Consider the following 18,666-nt stretch of genomic DNA (forward strand, 5'->3'; position numbering starts at 1 on the left):
AAATAATAGAGTATAACACTGACATGGCCATTCATGTTCCATAGTACCCATCACACCAAAAGGATGAATAACAAAGATAACCTTAGAATTTCTGAGCAAAATCAGTGAGCAGATGACTATTTGCTGGGCTCATCATCATCATATTCTACACAGCACCCACCTGCCCAGAGATGAGACGCTGAATAGGACCAAAGTGTTTTTGGGGGGGGAATGCACGTCCAGGGAAGTAAGTCAAGCAATGATCTATATCAAAACTGGGGTATAACAGGAGAGAGCAGGTGTCCACTGTTGAAGCTGTTGTAACTGGCGTGGCACTGTGAGGGTGCCTGGAGCAGGAGCCCAGTAATTAAAGTGATCAACCTAGCTGCAACTTGACACACAGGGGACATTAATGAAAAAAAAAAAAGTCTTTATCATTGTACAACAGCAGAAAATCGTTGAGGTAGCCACAACAACAACATGATGAGCGTGTGCAAAAGTATCTCGGCGGGTAAACGCCGTGTTAGTGGTACTGTATTTGAATGTGACAAGAGACAGCTGAAGCTACAAAAGTTCAGTAAGCTATCTAGTATATATAGCAAGGCAAGGGAATATCATCATGGCCCCCCACCCTGCCTATTTACAACAGCTCCACAAAGATATTGGCTTTACTTTAAAAATCTGATAGAAAAAAAAAATGATTAATCTGAACTCCTACAGTAAACTCCTCTCCTTTTTCCATTTGCGTACTGATCCACATGTGGCTACATATGGGAATTGGCAGTGAAATTTGATTTAAAGAAAAGCATTTAAAAGACTTGTTTCATGGTTCTAGGAGAAAAGAAAGAATTAGAACATAAGTGGAAACAAAAGACTGGTTGAATCATAAGCCTCGACACGCGACTTATTCGTCAAAACCCAGAAGAGCTTTTAATGAAAAAAGAAATCATAGGACAAGTTTAAAACTGTATACAAGATGAGAGGTTTTTCTATCGACAGCTAGGATTGGCTAAGAATAAAACAGGGAGGCAGTGGTTAGTGCAGGAGAGTGATGCAGACACAGCATGCAATGTGTCTGAGGGAGGCACTGGGCAAGCACAGGCAGAACAAGAGCAGCCCAGCTCCCAATACCATATCCAAAAACGAAAAAATCATGAACAAACAAAATAACGAGAACTAAATCGATACAAAACCAAATCAAAAAGTTCAAAGAAAAAAAAAAAAAAAAATGGATGTGACCGACCTGGGGTCGCCCAAACCCAACCTTTCTGCCTGACAAACTGTGATCGTAATAGTACAAATATTGGTCAAAGTAACTGTGCCATACTGTACTCGCCAGCCTCCGGCATCGAAGGCTTTGCTGCACATTGATGTGAGGCACTCAGGAAGAAAATATAGAACCAGTCATAAGATATTCTCTATCCTTGCTGCCAGCAGAGCTCCCTAAGTGCTCTGTTACTAAGAAAAAATAGAAGGCTATGTGGGTGACAGGTCTGGGCTAGGTGTGAGCGACATGGGCAGGCTGGGTGTGGGAGGCACAGGCGGGCTGGGTGAGAGCCAGACAACAAGCACAAGACTGGCTCATCAGACAGTGAGGAAGGAGCAAGGCAAGGTTGTACTGGCTGACAGACAAGCGGCAACACAGAGAGAGATATGTAGGCCATGTTGCCACATTTGAAAATCAGTCTTACGAGAGAAATCTGGCAACCATGTTTTAGATAGTTCAAATATATAAATCTTACTCAGATATACAGATATTTACAATATCATTTATCAAGAGAATTATTTCAATATATCATTTGAATAATATACCTATGTCTTGATCCCGGAGGAGTCAAGGGCCTAAGGTTTTTATTCTTTATTAGTGTGCATGTGTGTGTTATCCCTCGTTAAGTGGCACACACAGACTGGTGTAGTGTTAAGTGTGGTGGTAGTGGGAAAGGAAAGTTCTGTCACAGTGCCTACTGAGCAACCATCCGTAATACATGTCCATTAAGATGACAGTGTGGATGGCTAACAAATACATAGTATTTCCATTCTACAAAATGTCAAAAAATGCATTCTAGCTTTTCTCAATGAACGTTACTTTTCAAAATTACTTTTCTTTAAACAGTTTTAATGCTGACATTCTTATTTTACAGTTACTAGCATCCACATTTCATCCATCCAATGAAAATAAACTAGAAAACAACTGGTAGCTAGGTAGGTACTGAGGACAGCAGTTGAGCTGCCCTTCAACTAGCACCAACTCATTTCGTACCATGAGCCACATATTCATACTGAGCTATACTTATGGCACAGGTTGGCAAGTTCGCAAGGGCAGCTCAACAAAGGCATGGCCAAGAATGTCTCAGGCACGGCCAAGGTGTCATATGAATGTGGCACAGACAAGCACTCTGTGTGGCAACCACGCCACTACCAGCGTGCGGACAGAAATGGCAGTATTGACAGTACATGTCCAAGCTGGTAGTTACTCGGGCCTCACAAGTCACAAGGGGAATCACCTGTCACCATGTGTGCATCCATGTGAGATTGGTATATGTTGCATCCTCTCAGGAGGATTTTCATTGCTTTTATGTAAGAGGAAGAGTATCAGACGACATCCAATTTAAACAGCATTGAAATAAGTGGTACTTCCGAGTTCGAAGAGAACTCATTTGATTACTGTGCAGTCTGCTGATACCACACTCGTCTCTACTGCTATGAGGTGACATTAACCTACCATGTGGCTACTGATATACCGAGGCTCACGCATGTGTGGCAGAGGTTTTGTCATTTTTTATATTCTTCTTTCACTGATCTCATAAACCGCAGGTAAGATATACGAGTTACTGTACAAGAATAAGAAAACAAGCTTGGGGTCAGGCAAGAAACTGAATTTACCATTATGAAGTACAGTACTTTGAAATACATACTCTTACAGATAAGAAAATATTGTTGCTCGTAAGATTAGATTTTTTTATGGTGGGGGAGGGAGGGTTGTATCTAGTTATGTAAATTTATAGGGAAGTTATCATACCAATGAAATTTAAAGCAATTTATTCTTCAATGTTTTAAACATGTGCTACGGAATATATAAAATGAAGTGTAAGCTCATTAACTGGTAAACTATCCATTTAAATAAGAAGAACTGCTGCAAAAAACACAGCGCTGAGCCACTGGTACAAAACTTTAAAGAGAATTGCATGGGTGACATTACAATTCTGACCTACAAAACAAAGAAAATAAACCACTAATTCCATAGAGAAGCAATCAAACAACTTACACAGATAAAAATAATATAATAAATACAGTACCAGAAAACTGTTTAACCAACTAAAAATAGCTTTTAACTTGATGCCAATAAATACAAAAAAAAAAATAATAAAAAAAAAGAGCTACAGAATAGCTAGCACTTGCAAGAACTAACCGAGCAGAGCAGCAGAGCTTTGTGGCAGCAGCAGACAGTGAGTGAGAGTAACTGAGTGAGTGAGTGAGTGAGGTGTGCAGTAATGGTGTACGATGTTTATTTAGTTCTCTGGGTTCAGCACCTGCACATAAGGCCCTGCTGACAGCCACTTGCACACACCCATTTCAACAAAATGTAAACTAACAGCTGTGCAGATGAAAAAGTACCATCACACACGAGTTTATTTATTCACTGAACTTGATTAATTTAACGCTACACTGCAGGGTTACAGCTTTTTTTTTTTTTTTTTTTTTTTTTAGCCTAGTGGTGGTGTGCATGGCAACTGTTAACGAGCAGCAGTCTTCTATTGGACCGACTGCTAAAGCAGGTGACATCCACTGTGACAGGTGACACTCCCATAGTAGCATATAGCAATGAACAGAAGATATTTGGATCGAGAGAGAAAAAGCAACGGAAATAAATGAATTTGTGCGCAAAATAGATAAGAAATCTATTTTTATCTACAAGAATTTTAATTGAATATACTCTCAAGTCTCCTGATCAACACTGCCAATTCCAACAAGTTAGTATAAGATATATATAATATATATATATTTTTGACACTTGTAGACTGTCAGTAATGAAATTGTTTGTTGTATAGCAATATCAATCACTGATCCTATATGGAAGATTTCAAATTTTTGTTTTAGACCATTATTCCCTATCTCATCTTAATTAGAGTTCTTATACTTTAATTAGTGATAGACTGTACTTCCACCAACATCCAAGCTATGTTTAGATTGAGAAGTAAAGAACCTGTCATTTCAACACATCAAAGAAAGTATAGATGTTGACCTGCAAACTTAGTTTTCTCTAACAAGTTGACAATGACTATAATTTGTCACATTCTACTTGGATGGTATTCAGGATAAGGTTAGCTTGGATACCAATGAGAGTTCTATTTCTGTGACTGGTGGTGGCTGGACCCACCCTTATTAGAAATGTTTTGGTAAAGTTTAGGAGGGTGAGCTGGGGTGTCTGGGGGAGGGATGATGGGGAGAGGAAGGTGGTTTTAGGGTAGTTAGACCCTTTCCCAAAATGATGCTTAATAAGAATGGTATTAATAAGTCACTGACTAAAATGTAACCCATGTTCAGTTCTTGTGGAACGTGGGTCTGAAATCACTTCAGGACATTTGTTGGGAGAAAAAGTAAAATGTCGAAATGAAACGAAAAAAAAAAATATATATGCAATAAAACACTGAGATAATATATGCTGTATACTGGAGAAACTAAAGAGGGTTGTTTCCAAATTTTTCAAATTAAATGACAATTTCCTTGCCCTTACATGAATTTAGAACAAAAAACATAGTTAGATACAGTGATAAGACCCATCAGCTGCAATGAGAGAAAAAAGTTAAAGTCCTTACACGGATACAAAGGAACCCTGACTGTTTGATACAGACAAAAATGCCAGTTCAACACCATTTCCTATACCCATTGGCTTGATGGAGCTGTGAATCCCCTCGACACCCCAGCTTCCTATTTTAGAAAATTATAACAATGACAATAACAGTAATAATACATTAACATTAACAGTAAGAGTGATCTAAGTGGCACTGGAAACATACTTACCAAGCCAACAAGGAGGAAGAAGACAAGGAACGTTCTTCCAAAAACTGTATGACAGTATACATCACCATAGCCCACTGTGGACATAGTGACAATGAGGAAGTACACACAAGTCCAGTACGATAGTGGTTGAGCATTCTGGAAATCTAGAGGGTCACCAGAATTTTCCAGCTGAAACATAGGGCAACGTATTAAATAACCACGGCACTTTTAACAGGCATGGGTCTGTTCATTTGATGCATTACTGCTGCTCAAGCAGTGTACCTTAAACAATATTCAAGTAAAATAATACAGCATCCTTTTTGCTTCAAATTATTCTTTGGATTGTCGTGAGTAATAAGGATTAATTGCTCTACTTCAGTTAACAAAATATTAATTGTATTAATTAGAGCTGAGAATTTGGCATACAATACAGTGGGTAAACTACCATATATTATGGAGAGCAATAAATATAAAAAAAAAAGAATTTTCAATATACTGTATACTGTTAAACCAGAATTATATTGTAAAATCTCAGCAGAGTGTTTTCTAAATACACCTATACACAACAAGTTAAAAACTTCAAGTAATGTCTATCCATGTTCCATTCTCAGGCCTCTGAGGTTAGACAGTCATGTAGTTATGCATTACTTAAAGTCCAGTAATTTAAAAATATAGGAGTCTTTGCTGTAATAAGAATATAACCATCTATCTAAACTTCTAGGGGTAAGCTAATGATTATCTAAGCAAAATTTCACAGGAGTTTTATCCCACTTTCTCTTTCTGCACAACTAAACCTCCTTGCAAAAATATAATAAAATGTACATTAAGAAGAGAAAAAAGAATATATACCCTTAAGAGATTTCTTGAAACAACCTTGCTTTTCAACAGACAAACCATTGTATTACCTGAGCCTTCCAGATCCAACCAAAGACTGGACCACACCATTTGAAAATTGCATCTGCTCACTTTGTGGTGTAAACCTTAGAGTTAAGAAGTGGCAAGGCTCTGGAATCTGACAACAGATGTATTTCACCATCAAAGTTCTTTACTTTGACTACTCTGAGTAAAAGTTAAGCCAGTTGATTAATATCATTTATGTGAATAACAAGTGAAAAAGAAAAATTAACATGCTGGGTTACAAAAAAGTGGGTGCAGCTGAACAGCTAAAAACGGTCAACAGTAACAATTTTCTTTTCCAAAGAAGCAAACTAAGTTCAAAATCACAGTACTCCCAGGAGAAAGTGTTCTAGAACCTCAAGAAAGACAAGGAAGAGTACAAACACTAAGTGCCTGGCAAAAGCATGAGCCATAAGAAATCATGTACATTAGAAGGAAAAAGGGTAGAACAATGAATAAAAAAGTGAACAGGAGTAGGAAATGACAGAGAATGAAGAAATGACAAAGAAAGTATATATAGAAAGAAAGAATCAATTGCTGAAGCATCTTAAAACTATATACCCACCAAAGTATTTTTGGGAGATACCTGATAGGCTCTGAATGAATGCCTTTGAGAGGTATGTTCGAAACCCATCAGAATGACTATAAGAGTTCCTATGGTATGAGTACAACTGAAAGAGTTCCTATGGTATAGTATGGGAGTACAGCAATCACCTGTACAGTATTGCCAAGATTAACAAATCTAAAACAAAGGTCAGTTGCCATTTTGGAGGGTGTAGCCTCAACAGATAGTTCTCTTAGTTGCTGTTTCGGCTTACAGTACTCATAACAAAGGAGAATCTGTACTGGCATGATTACAGTTATGCTTTGGGATCTAAATGCCTTTTACCTTGAAGGCTGGCTGATTCTGCATGGAAAATGCACCCATACATATACAGTAGTCACAAAGACAGACACAAAGGAGAGAAGGAAAGAAATTTTGTAACAAGCTGTTTTCTGGGGTTCTCGACTTTCCAGATGCTGCCTGATATCATTGCCATGAGGAATATATCTGCGTCTACACTCATATGTATGGGGACTTTAGGAGAGAAATACCACTAGCAGTGGGCTCAACTTACAACAGAGGAGCTTGGAAAAAGGTACTGTCTAAAAATACCTCATTTTTAAAAAGAAATTATAACTGATGATAAAGGCTTTATTTTGTTTTTACTTGCTTTGTATGAATATGCATACAGTATATGCATGAACAATGCATATAACAAACTGTATGCATATATAAAAGAACAATGTAAGGCAGTACTAAAGTAATAACAGCCCTGTACATTCAATGCAAGTTAAGTGGGAAAGACAGGAGCCTAATGACAATACAGTAGCTATGGTGTCGCATGTTTACGATGCACTTCTTAATTAGCCTAAAAGATTTATATCAGTTGCAACTGGTAAGAAGACTGATAATGTAGTAACAAATTAAAATCAGTCTCAATTTGCAGTAATAACAGAGAATAGATCACGATAACTTTAATAACAAGGAATTTCATATGCAGCATTGTACTAATACTAAAGATTTCATACCAGCAAATGAAAGCTATACAAAAAATGCAAACTATGAAAAAATTAAAAGGTTCAAATACTTACAAAGGCTTCCAAATAATTTTTAAAATTATGTGCAACAATGACAATTATAAACTTACATTAAGGGATATACCGATACACCATACATATAGTAATTCAATTACACAGTCTAACTACGTGCATATTTAGCATTACACACTGCTGTGTGTCTTGGAACATAACCCCTGTGCTAGTTGAAGTAAGACCACCTAAATTATACATGTTTTATAACTACAGACACCACCATACCTACAAACGGTTACGTTCCGGGCAGCTGTCTGTATGCTGAATTGTTTGTGAGTTGGTTACTGTACTCTTCAAGCCTATTTAAGTACAGTACAGGATGATATAAAATCAATATAGAACTGAGCATTTTTCATCCTAAAACACAATACAATGTAGGCTACATACAGTACTGTATGTACAGAATAGGGGTGCAAAACAAAATTTGAACTTACAAGGAGCCAATACAATGTAGGCTACATACAGTACTGTATGTACAGAATAGGGGCGCAAAACAAAATTTGAACTTATAAGGGGCAAAGGGGAGCGCTTTGAACACGATTTTAATTTGCGATCCAGTTTATGTATACGTCTGAATGTTTGTAAGTTGAATGCTCGTGAGTAGGGTGGTGTCTGTATGTGTTTCATAACTACTCCAATGCCAAAACTTACCAAATGGATGATGCCGGCACCAGTGAGCCAAACTGCGATGAAAATAGAGCAGAGCTGTGCCAGCCGGATGCTGGACGATGTCTTAAGGACATTCAGGTACTGCAAGATATCCGGTACTGACATGAGGCGGAGGGCTCGTAGGAATCGTAACCCTGTGGAAACGAGGAGGAAGTGAGTCACTGTGAGAATTCCCTAAGATCTTATTTATCTTAAATTTAGTCTGTGGATATGAGGAGGAATTGAGTCACTCTGAGAATTCACTATGATTTATTAATCTTAAATTTAATAAAAAAAAGAAAGCATAAACACATCTGTAAGTCAGAACAATCATCACCACTTGGAGGACATCATAAGGTTATATTATGTGACTTAGCGCACAAGAATAAGCACGTAACAAAAAGGTCTCAATTTAAGGTATTACTGCGCTCATCTCTGTAAAAGGAAAACTTACCTATCCACGTTCTGTCTAGATATATACTGACAAAGGATGGGGGGATAGTGAAGTAATCAACGAAGGAGTACATCTCCAGCATGAACCACAGCTTATCACTTGCTGCTATAAACTGTTAAAAGAAAATTAGTTGGATTAATGCTGTACTGGATTTTACAAAGGATAATGATAAAGAAATATAGATACTTTTATAGCACACAAACCATTGTTTCATATTGATGACAGATTGTGCAGAAGTTTACTAATTAAGTCTTAGTTCTGCCAAGCATAAAATTCACTGAAGTTCTTGCATACAAACTCTCTCCTAATGCGCTCACTCCCAGAGCTCTTAAAATGATTTCTTAAGGAGTAACCACTTACAGTAAACTGTACACATAAAAATATGGGTTGCCGCAATTGAAAATGCCTTATTAGCACTGTATAATGACCTTGCGTTCCATCTGGAATCCTTTGTGAATGTATGGACTGATTGCCTGTTCTGTAACATGATAAACAATTACAGGTACTGGTATCTGCATATTTTGAACATTATTACTGGTGACAGCTGTCATTAAGATACCTATGTCTGTTGCTATTAGAGTGCTGTATTTGACATAGGTATCTTGTCAAGGCAAGGTTAAGGCCAACTCCTTAGAATAGTACATCAACAGTTCCAGGCCTGGTCCTAACTCACTGACCTGACTCTCAATTATCCCAAGTTGACAATAACTTTGTTGCTGCCAAACATAACTTGTCAACTGTTGGTGCTTAAGAAAAAGAACCTTCATAACAAATGATATCTGGCCAACAAATGCTATCAACCGACCATATTTGACTGCAATGTTGCTCATGACAGCTTACTATACCTAAGTTCAAGCTGTGTAAGAACTTAAAAACTGATTTAGGTTAAAAGAGTTTAACTTGATAAATCTTGAGCACAGGGTTAATTCCCCAGCATTGTGAAACCAACCAGGAGTTATTGAAACTTGCAAAAGGCCTTCAAAGACCAATGAAAATGGTTCCGAGTCTCGATGAGACCTAAAGAACTGACATAAAATGTTAGTACAATGCTAAATCACATCCATTTTTTTTTTTTTTATCTGAGCACCACTGTTACTTAATAGATAATGCAAATACAGTAGTACTAGTTTGGGTTCCATCATTCCCAAACTAACACCATAACACCATTTTATATGTCAGAAAAGGTACCAAAGTAATGTCTGTGGAGAGAATACATATTCTGAATCTTGACTGTATCAAGGTGTCCCAGGGACATTAAGATCTGAACCTCAATGATTACAGAAATTAGGAGACAATGATTGGCCGTAAATGCACAAGAAAGTCCCACAATTTAAAAGTACAACACTACATTAATTCCCCTTTTACATTTTACATCTCAGAGAAGGATTCTAGTTGAACTATTTCATAAGAATAATGATAATAATAATAATAATTAAGAAAGCCCATTCAGCATAATTCCCAAATGGTTTGGAAACCACAAATACTTTCAAGAGCATCATGGAAATACAGTATAAAGTTCATCCTTGTAACTAACAAACATCACATGAAAAACATTAGGACCTGCAGTGGCATCTAAAAGTGCCTGTTCATTTATCTCCTTCCATGCAAGTCTTACAAACAAATAGTTAGATTCACCAACTTAAATTCTGTTAGGTACCATCCCAGTTTGCAAGTGGCAGCATTTTCTGCTTTTGTAAAGCAATGATCTGTGTCAACACAATAAAACGGTTTGTTATCCCTGGTTTTAACACATTTATCTGTTCATATTGCCAGTTCTTGAAATTTATTGCTGGTATTCATTTCTCATTCAAAATGACATTCAACTGCCTGACTAGACATTTTATTTTACTTAACATATTAAAATATAAAGTATAAGCAAATAATATAAAAAATGTTATATACTGTAATACCATATATATATAAAATACCTTATGATGAATCTGATGTTCGCTATTATAATATGAACTCACAGTATATGCATAGTACTAAAATAATACAGTACAATACTGTACTGAAGTACTTTGTGCAAATTTCAATATAGGCTGGGGTAGATATAATAGATTCAAACAAAGGAGTTATAAATTCCTCCATTTGAATATCTCCCCAACATAATGTTTATCCATTCATTCTCTCTCCATAATGTTGCCACACAATACCTTGTCACTAAGTAAACCCCAGTGTTAAAGGGATACATCCCAACCTAACCTAATCTCAAAACGGCATAGTTTACAGTTTTTTTCTCTGAGCCGTTTTATGAATTGTCTTGACAAATGAAAACAATCAACATATATTGTTGCTTTGAAATTATTATAAGTGGAAATTGAAGTGATTTGTCTGAGTAAACCATATTAAATGTTATTTTTTAATTTTTTGGCAGGTGGTAGTTGCGTATTGTACAGCGTCAGCCATTTTTCAGTAGTATTTCATCTGATACAAAACACCAGCATTTTGGGGGTTTCAATGAACCAGCCCTGACCTCCCTGCCAAGCCACTCGACCCCCTTAATCTTGCGTACAGACTTGCAACCAAGTATAGGCCTAACCTAAGGCACCTCCTCATACCTGGCTGTTGGGTTTGACTCTCAAAAACCATCTTAACTTCCCACAGAGGAGAATGGAACTTTTTAACCTTCTCTTCCTTATCTTTTGACAATTTAATATCCACCTACAAGAGGATAACATAGCCTAGCTAGTTAAAGTGGCTAAAGGCATATATAACATTATTCATCAGAGGAAACTGTTGGTTATGCTAAACCATATAGGCTTATTCATTGATTAGGAAGACACTAGCCAACTAGCCTAGCCTATGGCTATATTCCGACGAAAATTCTAAAGATGATTAGGACATCTTGATTTAGCCCATCAAAGAAACAACATTCATAATTATAAGTTTAGGGTCACAGGACTAGGCCTACCAGTCAAAATAGGATTCCATCCCATCCATTAATCAACTTTGTATATCTCATCAGTGAAATAGTGATATACATATGTGAAGTAGAAGCATAAGTTAGACTTGCTACTACGTAAGTAGACCTACTGCTGTCATGTAATTTAGGCCTAAGCTCCTAATTTGGCTGTCATTCGGTAGACCTATTATTGGCTTGTGCATTTCTAGCCCTAAATAACTCACGTCTAGTTTTCTCTACCATAACAGCATTTTATAGTCATTATAATAACATCAATGAAATCCTGCATGATGTAAACTAGGCCTATAGGCCTAACGATCTGTTATCTAGAAATGCGCAAATGCCCACCGTAGGCCTAGTTCAATTTTTACGAAACCTATGCCGTGTCATTATTTAATCCACGTAAAATTCATTTAAAAATACAAGAAATGCCTTTATTTATGGATTATATGAACGAACAAAATAAATAACGGCAGATATAATTGTTTCATTCAGTCCGGTTGACTTCCCTTGCCAAGAGTTTGGGATTATTTCATACACGTTAAAAGTCATCCTAAAAAACGCCTTAATTTATGGAATATACGAATTAATAATCTAAATAACGGCTGGTAATAATTACCTTGAGTCTGTTTTCACTTTCCTCGCCAAGGAGTTCAGGCTTAGTGATGTTCTGGGCTCTGTGGTCACGTGGTAGCTTTCGGGAATTCTCCGGCCGGAATTTAATCGTAAATTCTGTTTAATTTGGTTAAAATTGTCTGGAATCCATTGCAATAATTAACTTTTTTTTAGTTAAAAGTATCTATAAAATCTTGAATACAAATATGTGACTTTTATGTTCAGGCTTGTGTTGACCGTTTCGTAAGTATACGATATAATTTCCTTTTTATATATTTTAAAATGATTTATAACTATTTAAATATGGCAGACAGTCCATAAACATTAAATTGGGCATTTTAGCGTCTCCATAGGAAGTTTAGGAAATGGGAGCCTAAGCTTTTACTTTTAGCTTAGGGTTCTGATGTTGGCGTAAGCCAGTCGATAGGGAACAAATTTAGTTTTGATTTTAGGACCTCAAACACTATATTTTAGTGATATAATAATGTTTCGAAACATAAAACCATATATTTTTCTCGACTGTCCATGTTTAATGAGTTTTTGTTAAGGGCAGACCAATCTTGCATGTTTCTCCACCCATATGCCCAATAGGTCATAGTGATGAGTGACCATAATTTTAATTATATTTTGGGTATATTAAATCCTAAAGGAACATTAAATTGGGCTAAATAACACGAGAAAAGCAGAAATAAACCATTGGCTTAAAAGTGTAATTTGTAACGGTCACATGGGGGGAAAATAGATATACCCCAAAATGGGGTCTTGGTACTTCCAGTGGTAGCCTATATCCTAACCTATCCGTGACCTAGCCGTAGGATGGTGGTTTTTACTGGGCCAGTGGGGGTTGGCAGTGATATTTACAGGACTGCATCCTAACCTACCTTTTCCTGAGTTAGCCTAACAAAGGATGCTGGATTCTTTGCGATTTTAGGTGGGGGCTTTGCCCCCCCTATAACATCATTTATGGGCACATAGCATGCCTTGTGGTTGTTCATCATAAGGAGGGTCTATTGTCTTTCTAATAGGTTATTTGGGTTTGGGTATAGTTTTGTGTCTTCCTGGAATTACAGTACAGCTGTAGAACTGTGTACAGTACAGCTGTTCTCCCATGCTTTTTTTTTTCAGTCCAGTCATGGAAAAATTTCTTAAATGACATGTTGCATCAGTAGGATTTTTCACCAAATGATTAGAAGGTATCAGATTCACTTGAGCTGTGAAAACAATTTTTGGGAGACCAGGTACTTTATTGTTCCTCTCTAGGTATCTGAACAGTCCTCCAAAATGGAAACTATGTGTAACTTAATATCTTTAGCTATTTTTTATTTATTTTGCCACAGACGAAGTAAAGTATCCTTCTCCAATTTTTCCTTTGCAAACACAGAAGCCAATCTTTGATTACACTGACAAATGTCAACAGCTCCAATTTGTCACTTTTGGCTACTTTGTGGGAACTAGTTGCAGAATGCAAAAAAGAAAAATACCTTCGAGTTGAAGCATGTTGTTATAATTGACCAGATGCCATTGCCATGAATTGGTTGTAGAATTAGGCTATATGATAAATGAGAGTGAATCAAAACTGCCTTAATCCTACTTTGTGGATTAAGGACGCCCAGTTAGGGGTAGCCTATACAAAATGCTTCTGTAGATATTAATAATTCAGTCACATTACTCATGCATTAACAGGAACCATTAAGCATAATAATGGTATTTACCAAAATAAAAAAAAATACTAGTCAGTTTAGTTGGTATTCACCAAAATAAAAAAAAAAAAATCCTTGTCATTTTAGTCCAATTCCAATGGATGGCCCAGACTCCCCTGAGCCTTGTAAATGCAGAGTAGGAAAGTTGCATCAGCATTTTTGTCAGGATAATATATGGCAACCTATTCCTCATTAGTCCTCCCACTGGGTAACTCAATCAATTCTTTCTCTTTTAGCTGACATAATGCTGTAGTGCAAACTCTGAGGAATTATGATTTTGCTACATTTTTGCATTACTTAGTCTTTCTCCCAAAAATAGGCACCAGGTTACACTCACTTAAACTTACATGGATTTGAGTGTTCTCTATTGCAAAATCAATTAAATCTGATAAAAAATGAAAATAGGTTAGATCTTCTAATGACTTGTCCATGCGTATGGTAATAATTTAGTTTATTCTGGTATGTTGGTATACCAGTACAGGACATCTTTGCTGTTATTTGTTATTTGAGTTATATATATATATATATATATATATATATATATATATATATATATATATATATATATATATATATATATATTTATTTATTAATTTATTTATTAATAGTCAGGACATTTTCCTCTCCAGTGCAAGTATTTAGAAAGAATAAGTTACCACATATTTTTCTGAAAGTGGGAAGATATTGAAGAACTGAAACTAAGCCAGTGAATTATATATTAGAATTTAGAGTATTATAGTTATTTAAATAGTGAATTAACTGTTGTTTTTTTACTTCTGTTACAGTGTTTAAGTTAGATTACCAATTAATATTAAAATGGGTAAGTTAGGCCATTTTATAATTATATGTTAAAATTAAACATTCAGATGAATTAAAAATACCTTCAATTTATATTCAGTAGAATATATTTAATAAACAGTTACTTATACAGATAAAAATATATGCACACATATAATTGTACTTACACACGTAGAAAATACACATGTAGGAAATATAACAACTTACACATGTAAAACACAGGCCAATGACACGTATTACTTACACGTATAAAAAAATAGACCATGAAAAATATATTAAAGGCTAAGTCTATTTGTTGCGTGGTGTTAGCGCTCCAGGGCTGACAGTGCTCCACGCCGTCCCTGTGAGGAAGAGGCAAGGAATCAGTTTAGTCTGAAGTGGCTGGGTTGAAACTGTAATTTTGGCCGAGGGTTAGACGTGTATTTGTGTTTTCAGGCCTTTGACAGTTGGTGGGTAGCAGTTTTTTTTTTTTGTCCTTTGTTATCTAGTGCACATTGAGACTAGTAATAATTGTACCGGTTTAGATCAAGCTAGGCCTACTCTACTTCGTTTTAGAACCAAGCTGCAAATGCGGTATTGCTTTCTTTCATTGGCCAATTTGCAAGCTTATTTTGTGTACTTTACTCTTTTCTTTTGGAAAGCAAGCTAGTTTTCTGTTCAATTTTTTCCTAGGAAGCAAGCTTATTTTTTTTATATATTTCATAGACATTAACCCATTTTTTTATTTGTTTAAAGCAAGCCAGCTCTTCCTAGCGTACTGTTTTGATGTAGCATCGTGTTTGTGAACTTTGAACACCAAGAAGCGCAAACTATTCTGTAGATGCTTAATCCATGTGTATTGTATTGTATTTATTTATTAATTATTCGCGTACAAAAAGTAGCAGTAGCATAGCCTATGTATTTGTTCATCTGTATCATCTATTTTTTTTTTTCTCGAAAGACACAAACAGTTATCTGCGTGCTTGCTCCCACTGAATATTATATGTTCATTCGCAATCACTCAGAAATTTGAACTTTCTTCTGTTACGTAAGAATGAGCAAGAATGGGTAATTCGGAAGAGTTCTTATAGGTAAGAATAAGACAAGAATATACAAATTTCCCTTTTACAGAGATTAGTATTCAATAATGTATAGCGTATTTATCGTTACTTTAGCAATTTCATGAATTTTTAGACGTTCCTTTATATATATATATATATATATATATATATATATATATATATATATATATATATATATATATATATATTTCAATAATTCAAGGTTGTTTACCGATACTTGCTTTAAATTTTACTTGAAATGTTTGCATAGAAACAACTCAGGGACATTTTACCATCTACTGAAATAATAATAATAATAATAATAATAATAATAATAATAATAATAATAATAATAATAATAATGATAATAATAATTCACAGTAACGTGATGAAATGTGATTTGTGATTTTACTAATATTTTTGAGGGATTCAAAATCAACGATTTACTTAACAATACTGATTTAGAGTTTGTTGATAAAAATGTATTTTCCAGAATATTTTACCGAATTTTACTTTTTTTGGAATAACAAAAAATGGTAAAAAATGGAATAATATGATGGCTCTTAACAACACTACTTGCCCAAGAAAGTTCAAATTTGCGTGAATGAGCGAACTCCAATTGAATAACAGTTCAAAGAAATAAAACAGTGAATATGGCAAAGCGACACAGAACGCCCACAATATGTTAAAAATAAACATATTAACAAAGACAACAAGTAACACTGAATTATCACTCACCTAGACAATGTATGTGACAGGTCTCTGCTATCGATGTCACAAATACCTTTGTTTAGTTTATATATATTTTACAACTGGCTAACTACACCAAGCATGCATATAAACAAAATACTTAACAGCAGCAGCGGTTAGCAGTCCTGACATTATTAGTTTATTTTTTTGTATGTTTGCGTATATATATATATAGATATAGCAGCCGAAGCGTTCGTCACAAACAACGCACAAACAAAGCGAATCATTTGCATAAGACGCAGTCAGACTTGGTTAGTCAAACTCGTGGAGGAGAAAAAAAAAGAGAAGAAAAAAGTACATTGAGGTTATGAGATACGCAGGAATTGTGACCTTCAGTCAACCCTTCCGTTTTCAACTCTCAGAAAAACGGGTTGGATGTGACAATCCTGAGCAAAATCAATATACAGAGTAAAAGAAATGTGTGAAAGGGGGTGAGGAGGGACCACCCCAATCACAGGAAACAAAAGCACGCACGCAAGTGTACACATTCGTCCACACGAGTGAGCTGCAACTATAGGCCTATAGGTGCCTGTTGTTTTTGCAAGGTTAACAGCTATTGGAAAGTCATCTCTCTTTTAGTAATGCGTATCTTATTGAGTGGTTTAAGATGAATGTGCACCGGTGGGGGATGAAGAAGGTGGCTGGGATGGTAATGATGGTGAATGGCTACTGTAGAGAGAGAGAGAGAGAGAGAGAGAGAGAGAGAGAGAGAGAGGAATTGAGATTGGACTGTAGTAGTTTTTGAGAGAGAGAGAGAGAGAGAGAGAGAGAGAGAGAGAGAGAGAGAGAGAGAGAGAGAGAGAGTTGGACTGTAGTAGTTTTTGATTGGAATAGCATTGGACTGGAGGTATTGGACTAGTAGTTTTTGAGTATGTGAATAGCGGAGAGAGAGAGAGAGTTGGCGGAGTTGAGAGAGTAGGAACTGGAGGCATTGGACTGTAGTAGTTTTTTGAGTATGTGAATAGCGGAGAGAGAGAGAGAGTTGGCGGAGTTGAGAGAGTAGGAACTGGAGGTATTGGACTGCAGTAGTTTTTTGAGCACGTGTATAGCGGGGAGAGAGAGAGAGAGAGAGAGAGAGAGAGAGAGAGAGAAAGATACTTTGAAAAAGGAGCATTGATTATTTTTTGATGTGAATAAGATGAGTGAGAGTGGTTGAAATTCTCAAAACAATAACCTCAATCTTGGACTGTCTCTCTCTCTCTCTCTGGGTAAGACAGAGCTCACTCAGTTATGAATCAGATATGGATTAAATCTAACTTTCAAAGAGGACTTAGCAGTTAAGGAATTCATAGACACTCAATAGATAGAGAGAGGATTCAGAGGCGCCAACGGAAGACATTTTGTTAATATTAGTGGGAGAAGCAGAAGAGAAAATTCTAAGAATAATCATAAAGAGAAAATTAGAGCAGATAATTAATAATGGCCAGAATCTTTAGCCAGTGACTGAAAGGAATTAAGGGCCTGGGAGCATGTTTGTGAAATTGCATTTTGTTAGATATACAGTACAGTAGATGGCCATGGTTTGAATCGGAGAGAGAGAGTTGGATGGTCATTGATTGAGTTGTTGAGGGTAGGATGGGTGGACGTAGTCAGAAAGAGCAAGGGAGTATGTGAAGTAATCCAGTTGAGAGAGAGAGAGAGAGTTTTTTGAGCACGTGTATATGGGAGAGAGAGAGAGAGAGAGAGAGAGAGAGAGAGAGAGAGAGAGAGAGAGAGAGAGAAAAATACTTTGAAGAAAAGAGAGAGGTAGAAAATTCTCAAAAAAAAAGAACAATGACCTCTCTCTCAACTCTCTCTCTCTCTCTCTCTCTCTCTCTCTCTCTCTCTGGGTAAGACAGAGCACTTTTACAGATTGGATTAAATAACTTTTTAGCATACACACTCAATAGATAGCACAACATTTTGTTAATATTAGTGGGAGAAACAGAAGAGAAAATTCTAAGAATAATCAAAAGAAAAATTAGAGCATAATTAATAATGATGAACTTTAGCCAGTGACTGAAAGGAATTAAGGGCCTGGGAGCATGTTTGTGAAATTGCATTTTGTTAGATATACAGTACAGTAGATGGCCATGGTTTGATCGGGTGAGAGTAGATGGTCATTGATTGACTTGTTGAGGGAGGATGGGTGCGTAGTCATAAAGAGCAAGGGTAAGTAATCCATAGAGAGAGAGAGAGAGAGAGAGAGAGAGAGAGAGAGAGAGAGAGAGAGTTAGGATACACAGCGCTTGCCAACTCAAGACA

General features: G+C 36.2%; 1 protein-coding gene across 42 annotated transcripts in view; it reads right to left on the minus strand.

The window, feature by feature from the left end:
* Nucleotides 1–18,666, minus strand: part of slo (calcium-activated potassium channel slo) — a 522,131-nt gene that overhangs the window by 112,785 nt on the left and 390,680 nt on the right. For 37 of the 42 annotated variants that reach the window (XM_067090341.1, XM_067090333.1, XM_067090332.1 and 34 more), the window contains exons 3-6: nucleotides 14,877–14,973; nucleotides 8,615–8,726; nucleotides 8,164–8,315; nucleotides 5,002–5,169 (exon numbers count right to left, since the gene is read on the minus strand). In XM_067090341.1, the coding sequence (XP_066946442.1) occupies nucleotides 5,002–5,169; nucleotides 8,164–8,315; nucleotides 8,615–8,726; nucleotides 14,877–14,973 (529 nt within the window). Of the gene's footprint in view, nucleotides 1–5,001; nucleotides 5,170–8,163; nucleotides 8,316–8,614; nucleotides 8,727–12,138; nucleotides 12,224–14,876; nucleotides 14,974–18,666 lie in introns of those variants that run through there. The other 5 variants (XM_067090358.1, XM_067090355.1, XM_067090354.1 and 2 more) reach the window with 4 other exon arrangements.

The sequence above is a fragment of the Macrobrachium rosenbergii genome, chromosome 47 (assembly GCF_040412425.1).
Source record: "Macrobrachium rosenbergii isolate ZJJX-2024 chromosome 47, ASM4041242v1, whole genome shotgun sequence".
NCBI classification, from domain to species: Eukaryota; Metazoa; Arthropoda; class Malacostraca; order Decapoda; family Palaemonidae; genus Macrobrachium; species Macrobrachium rosenbergii.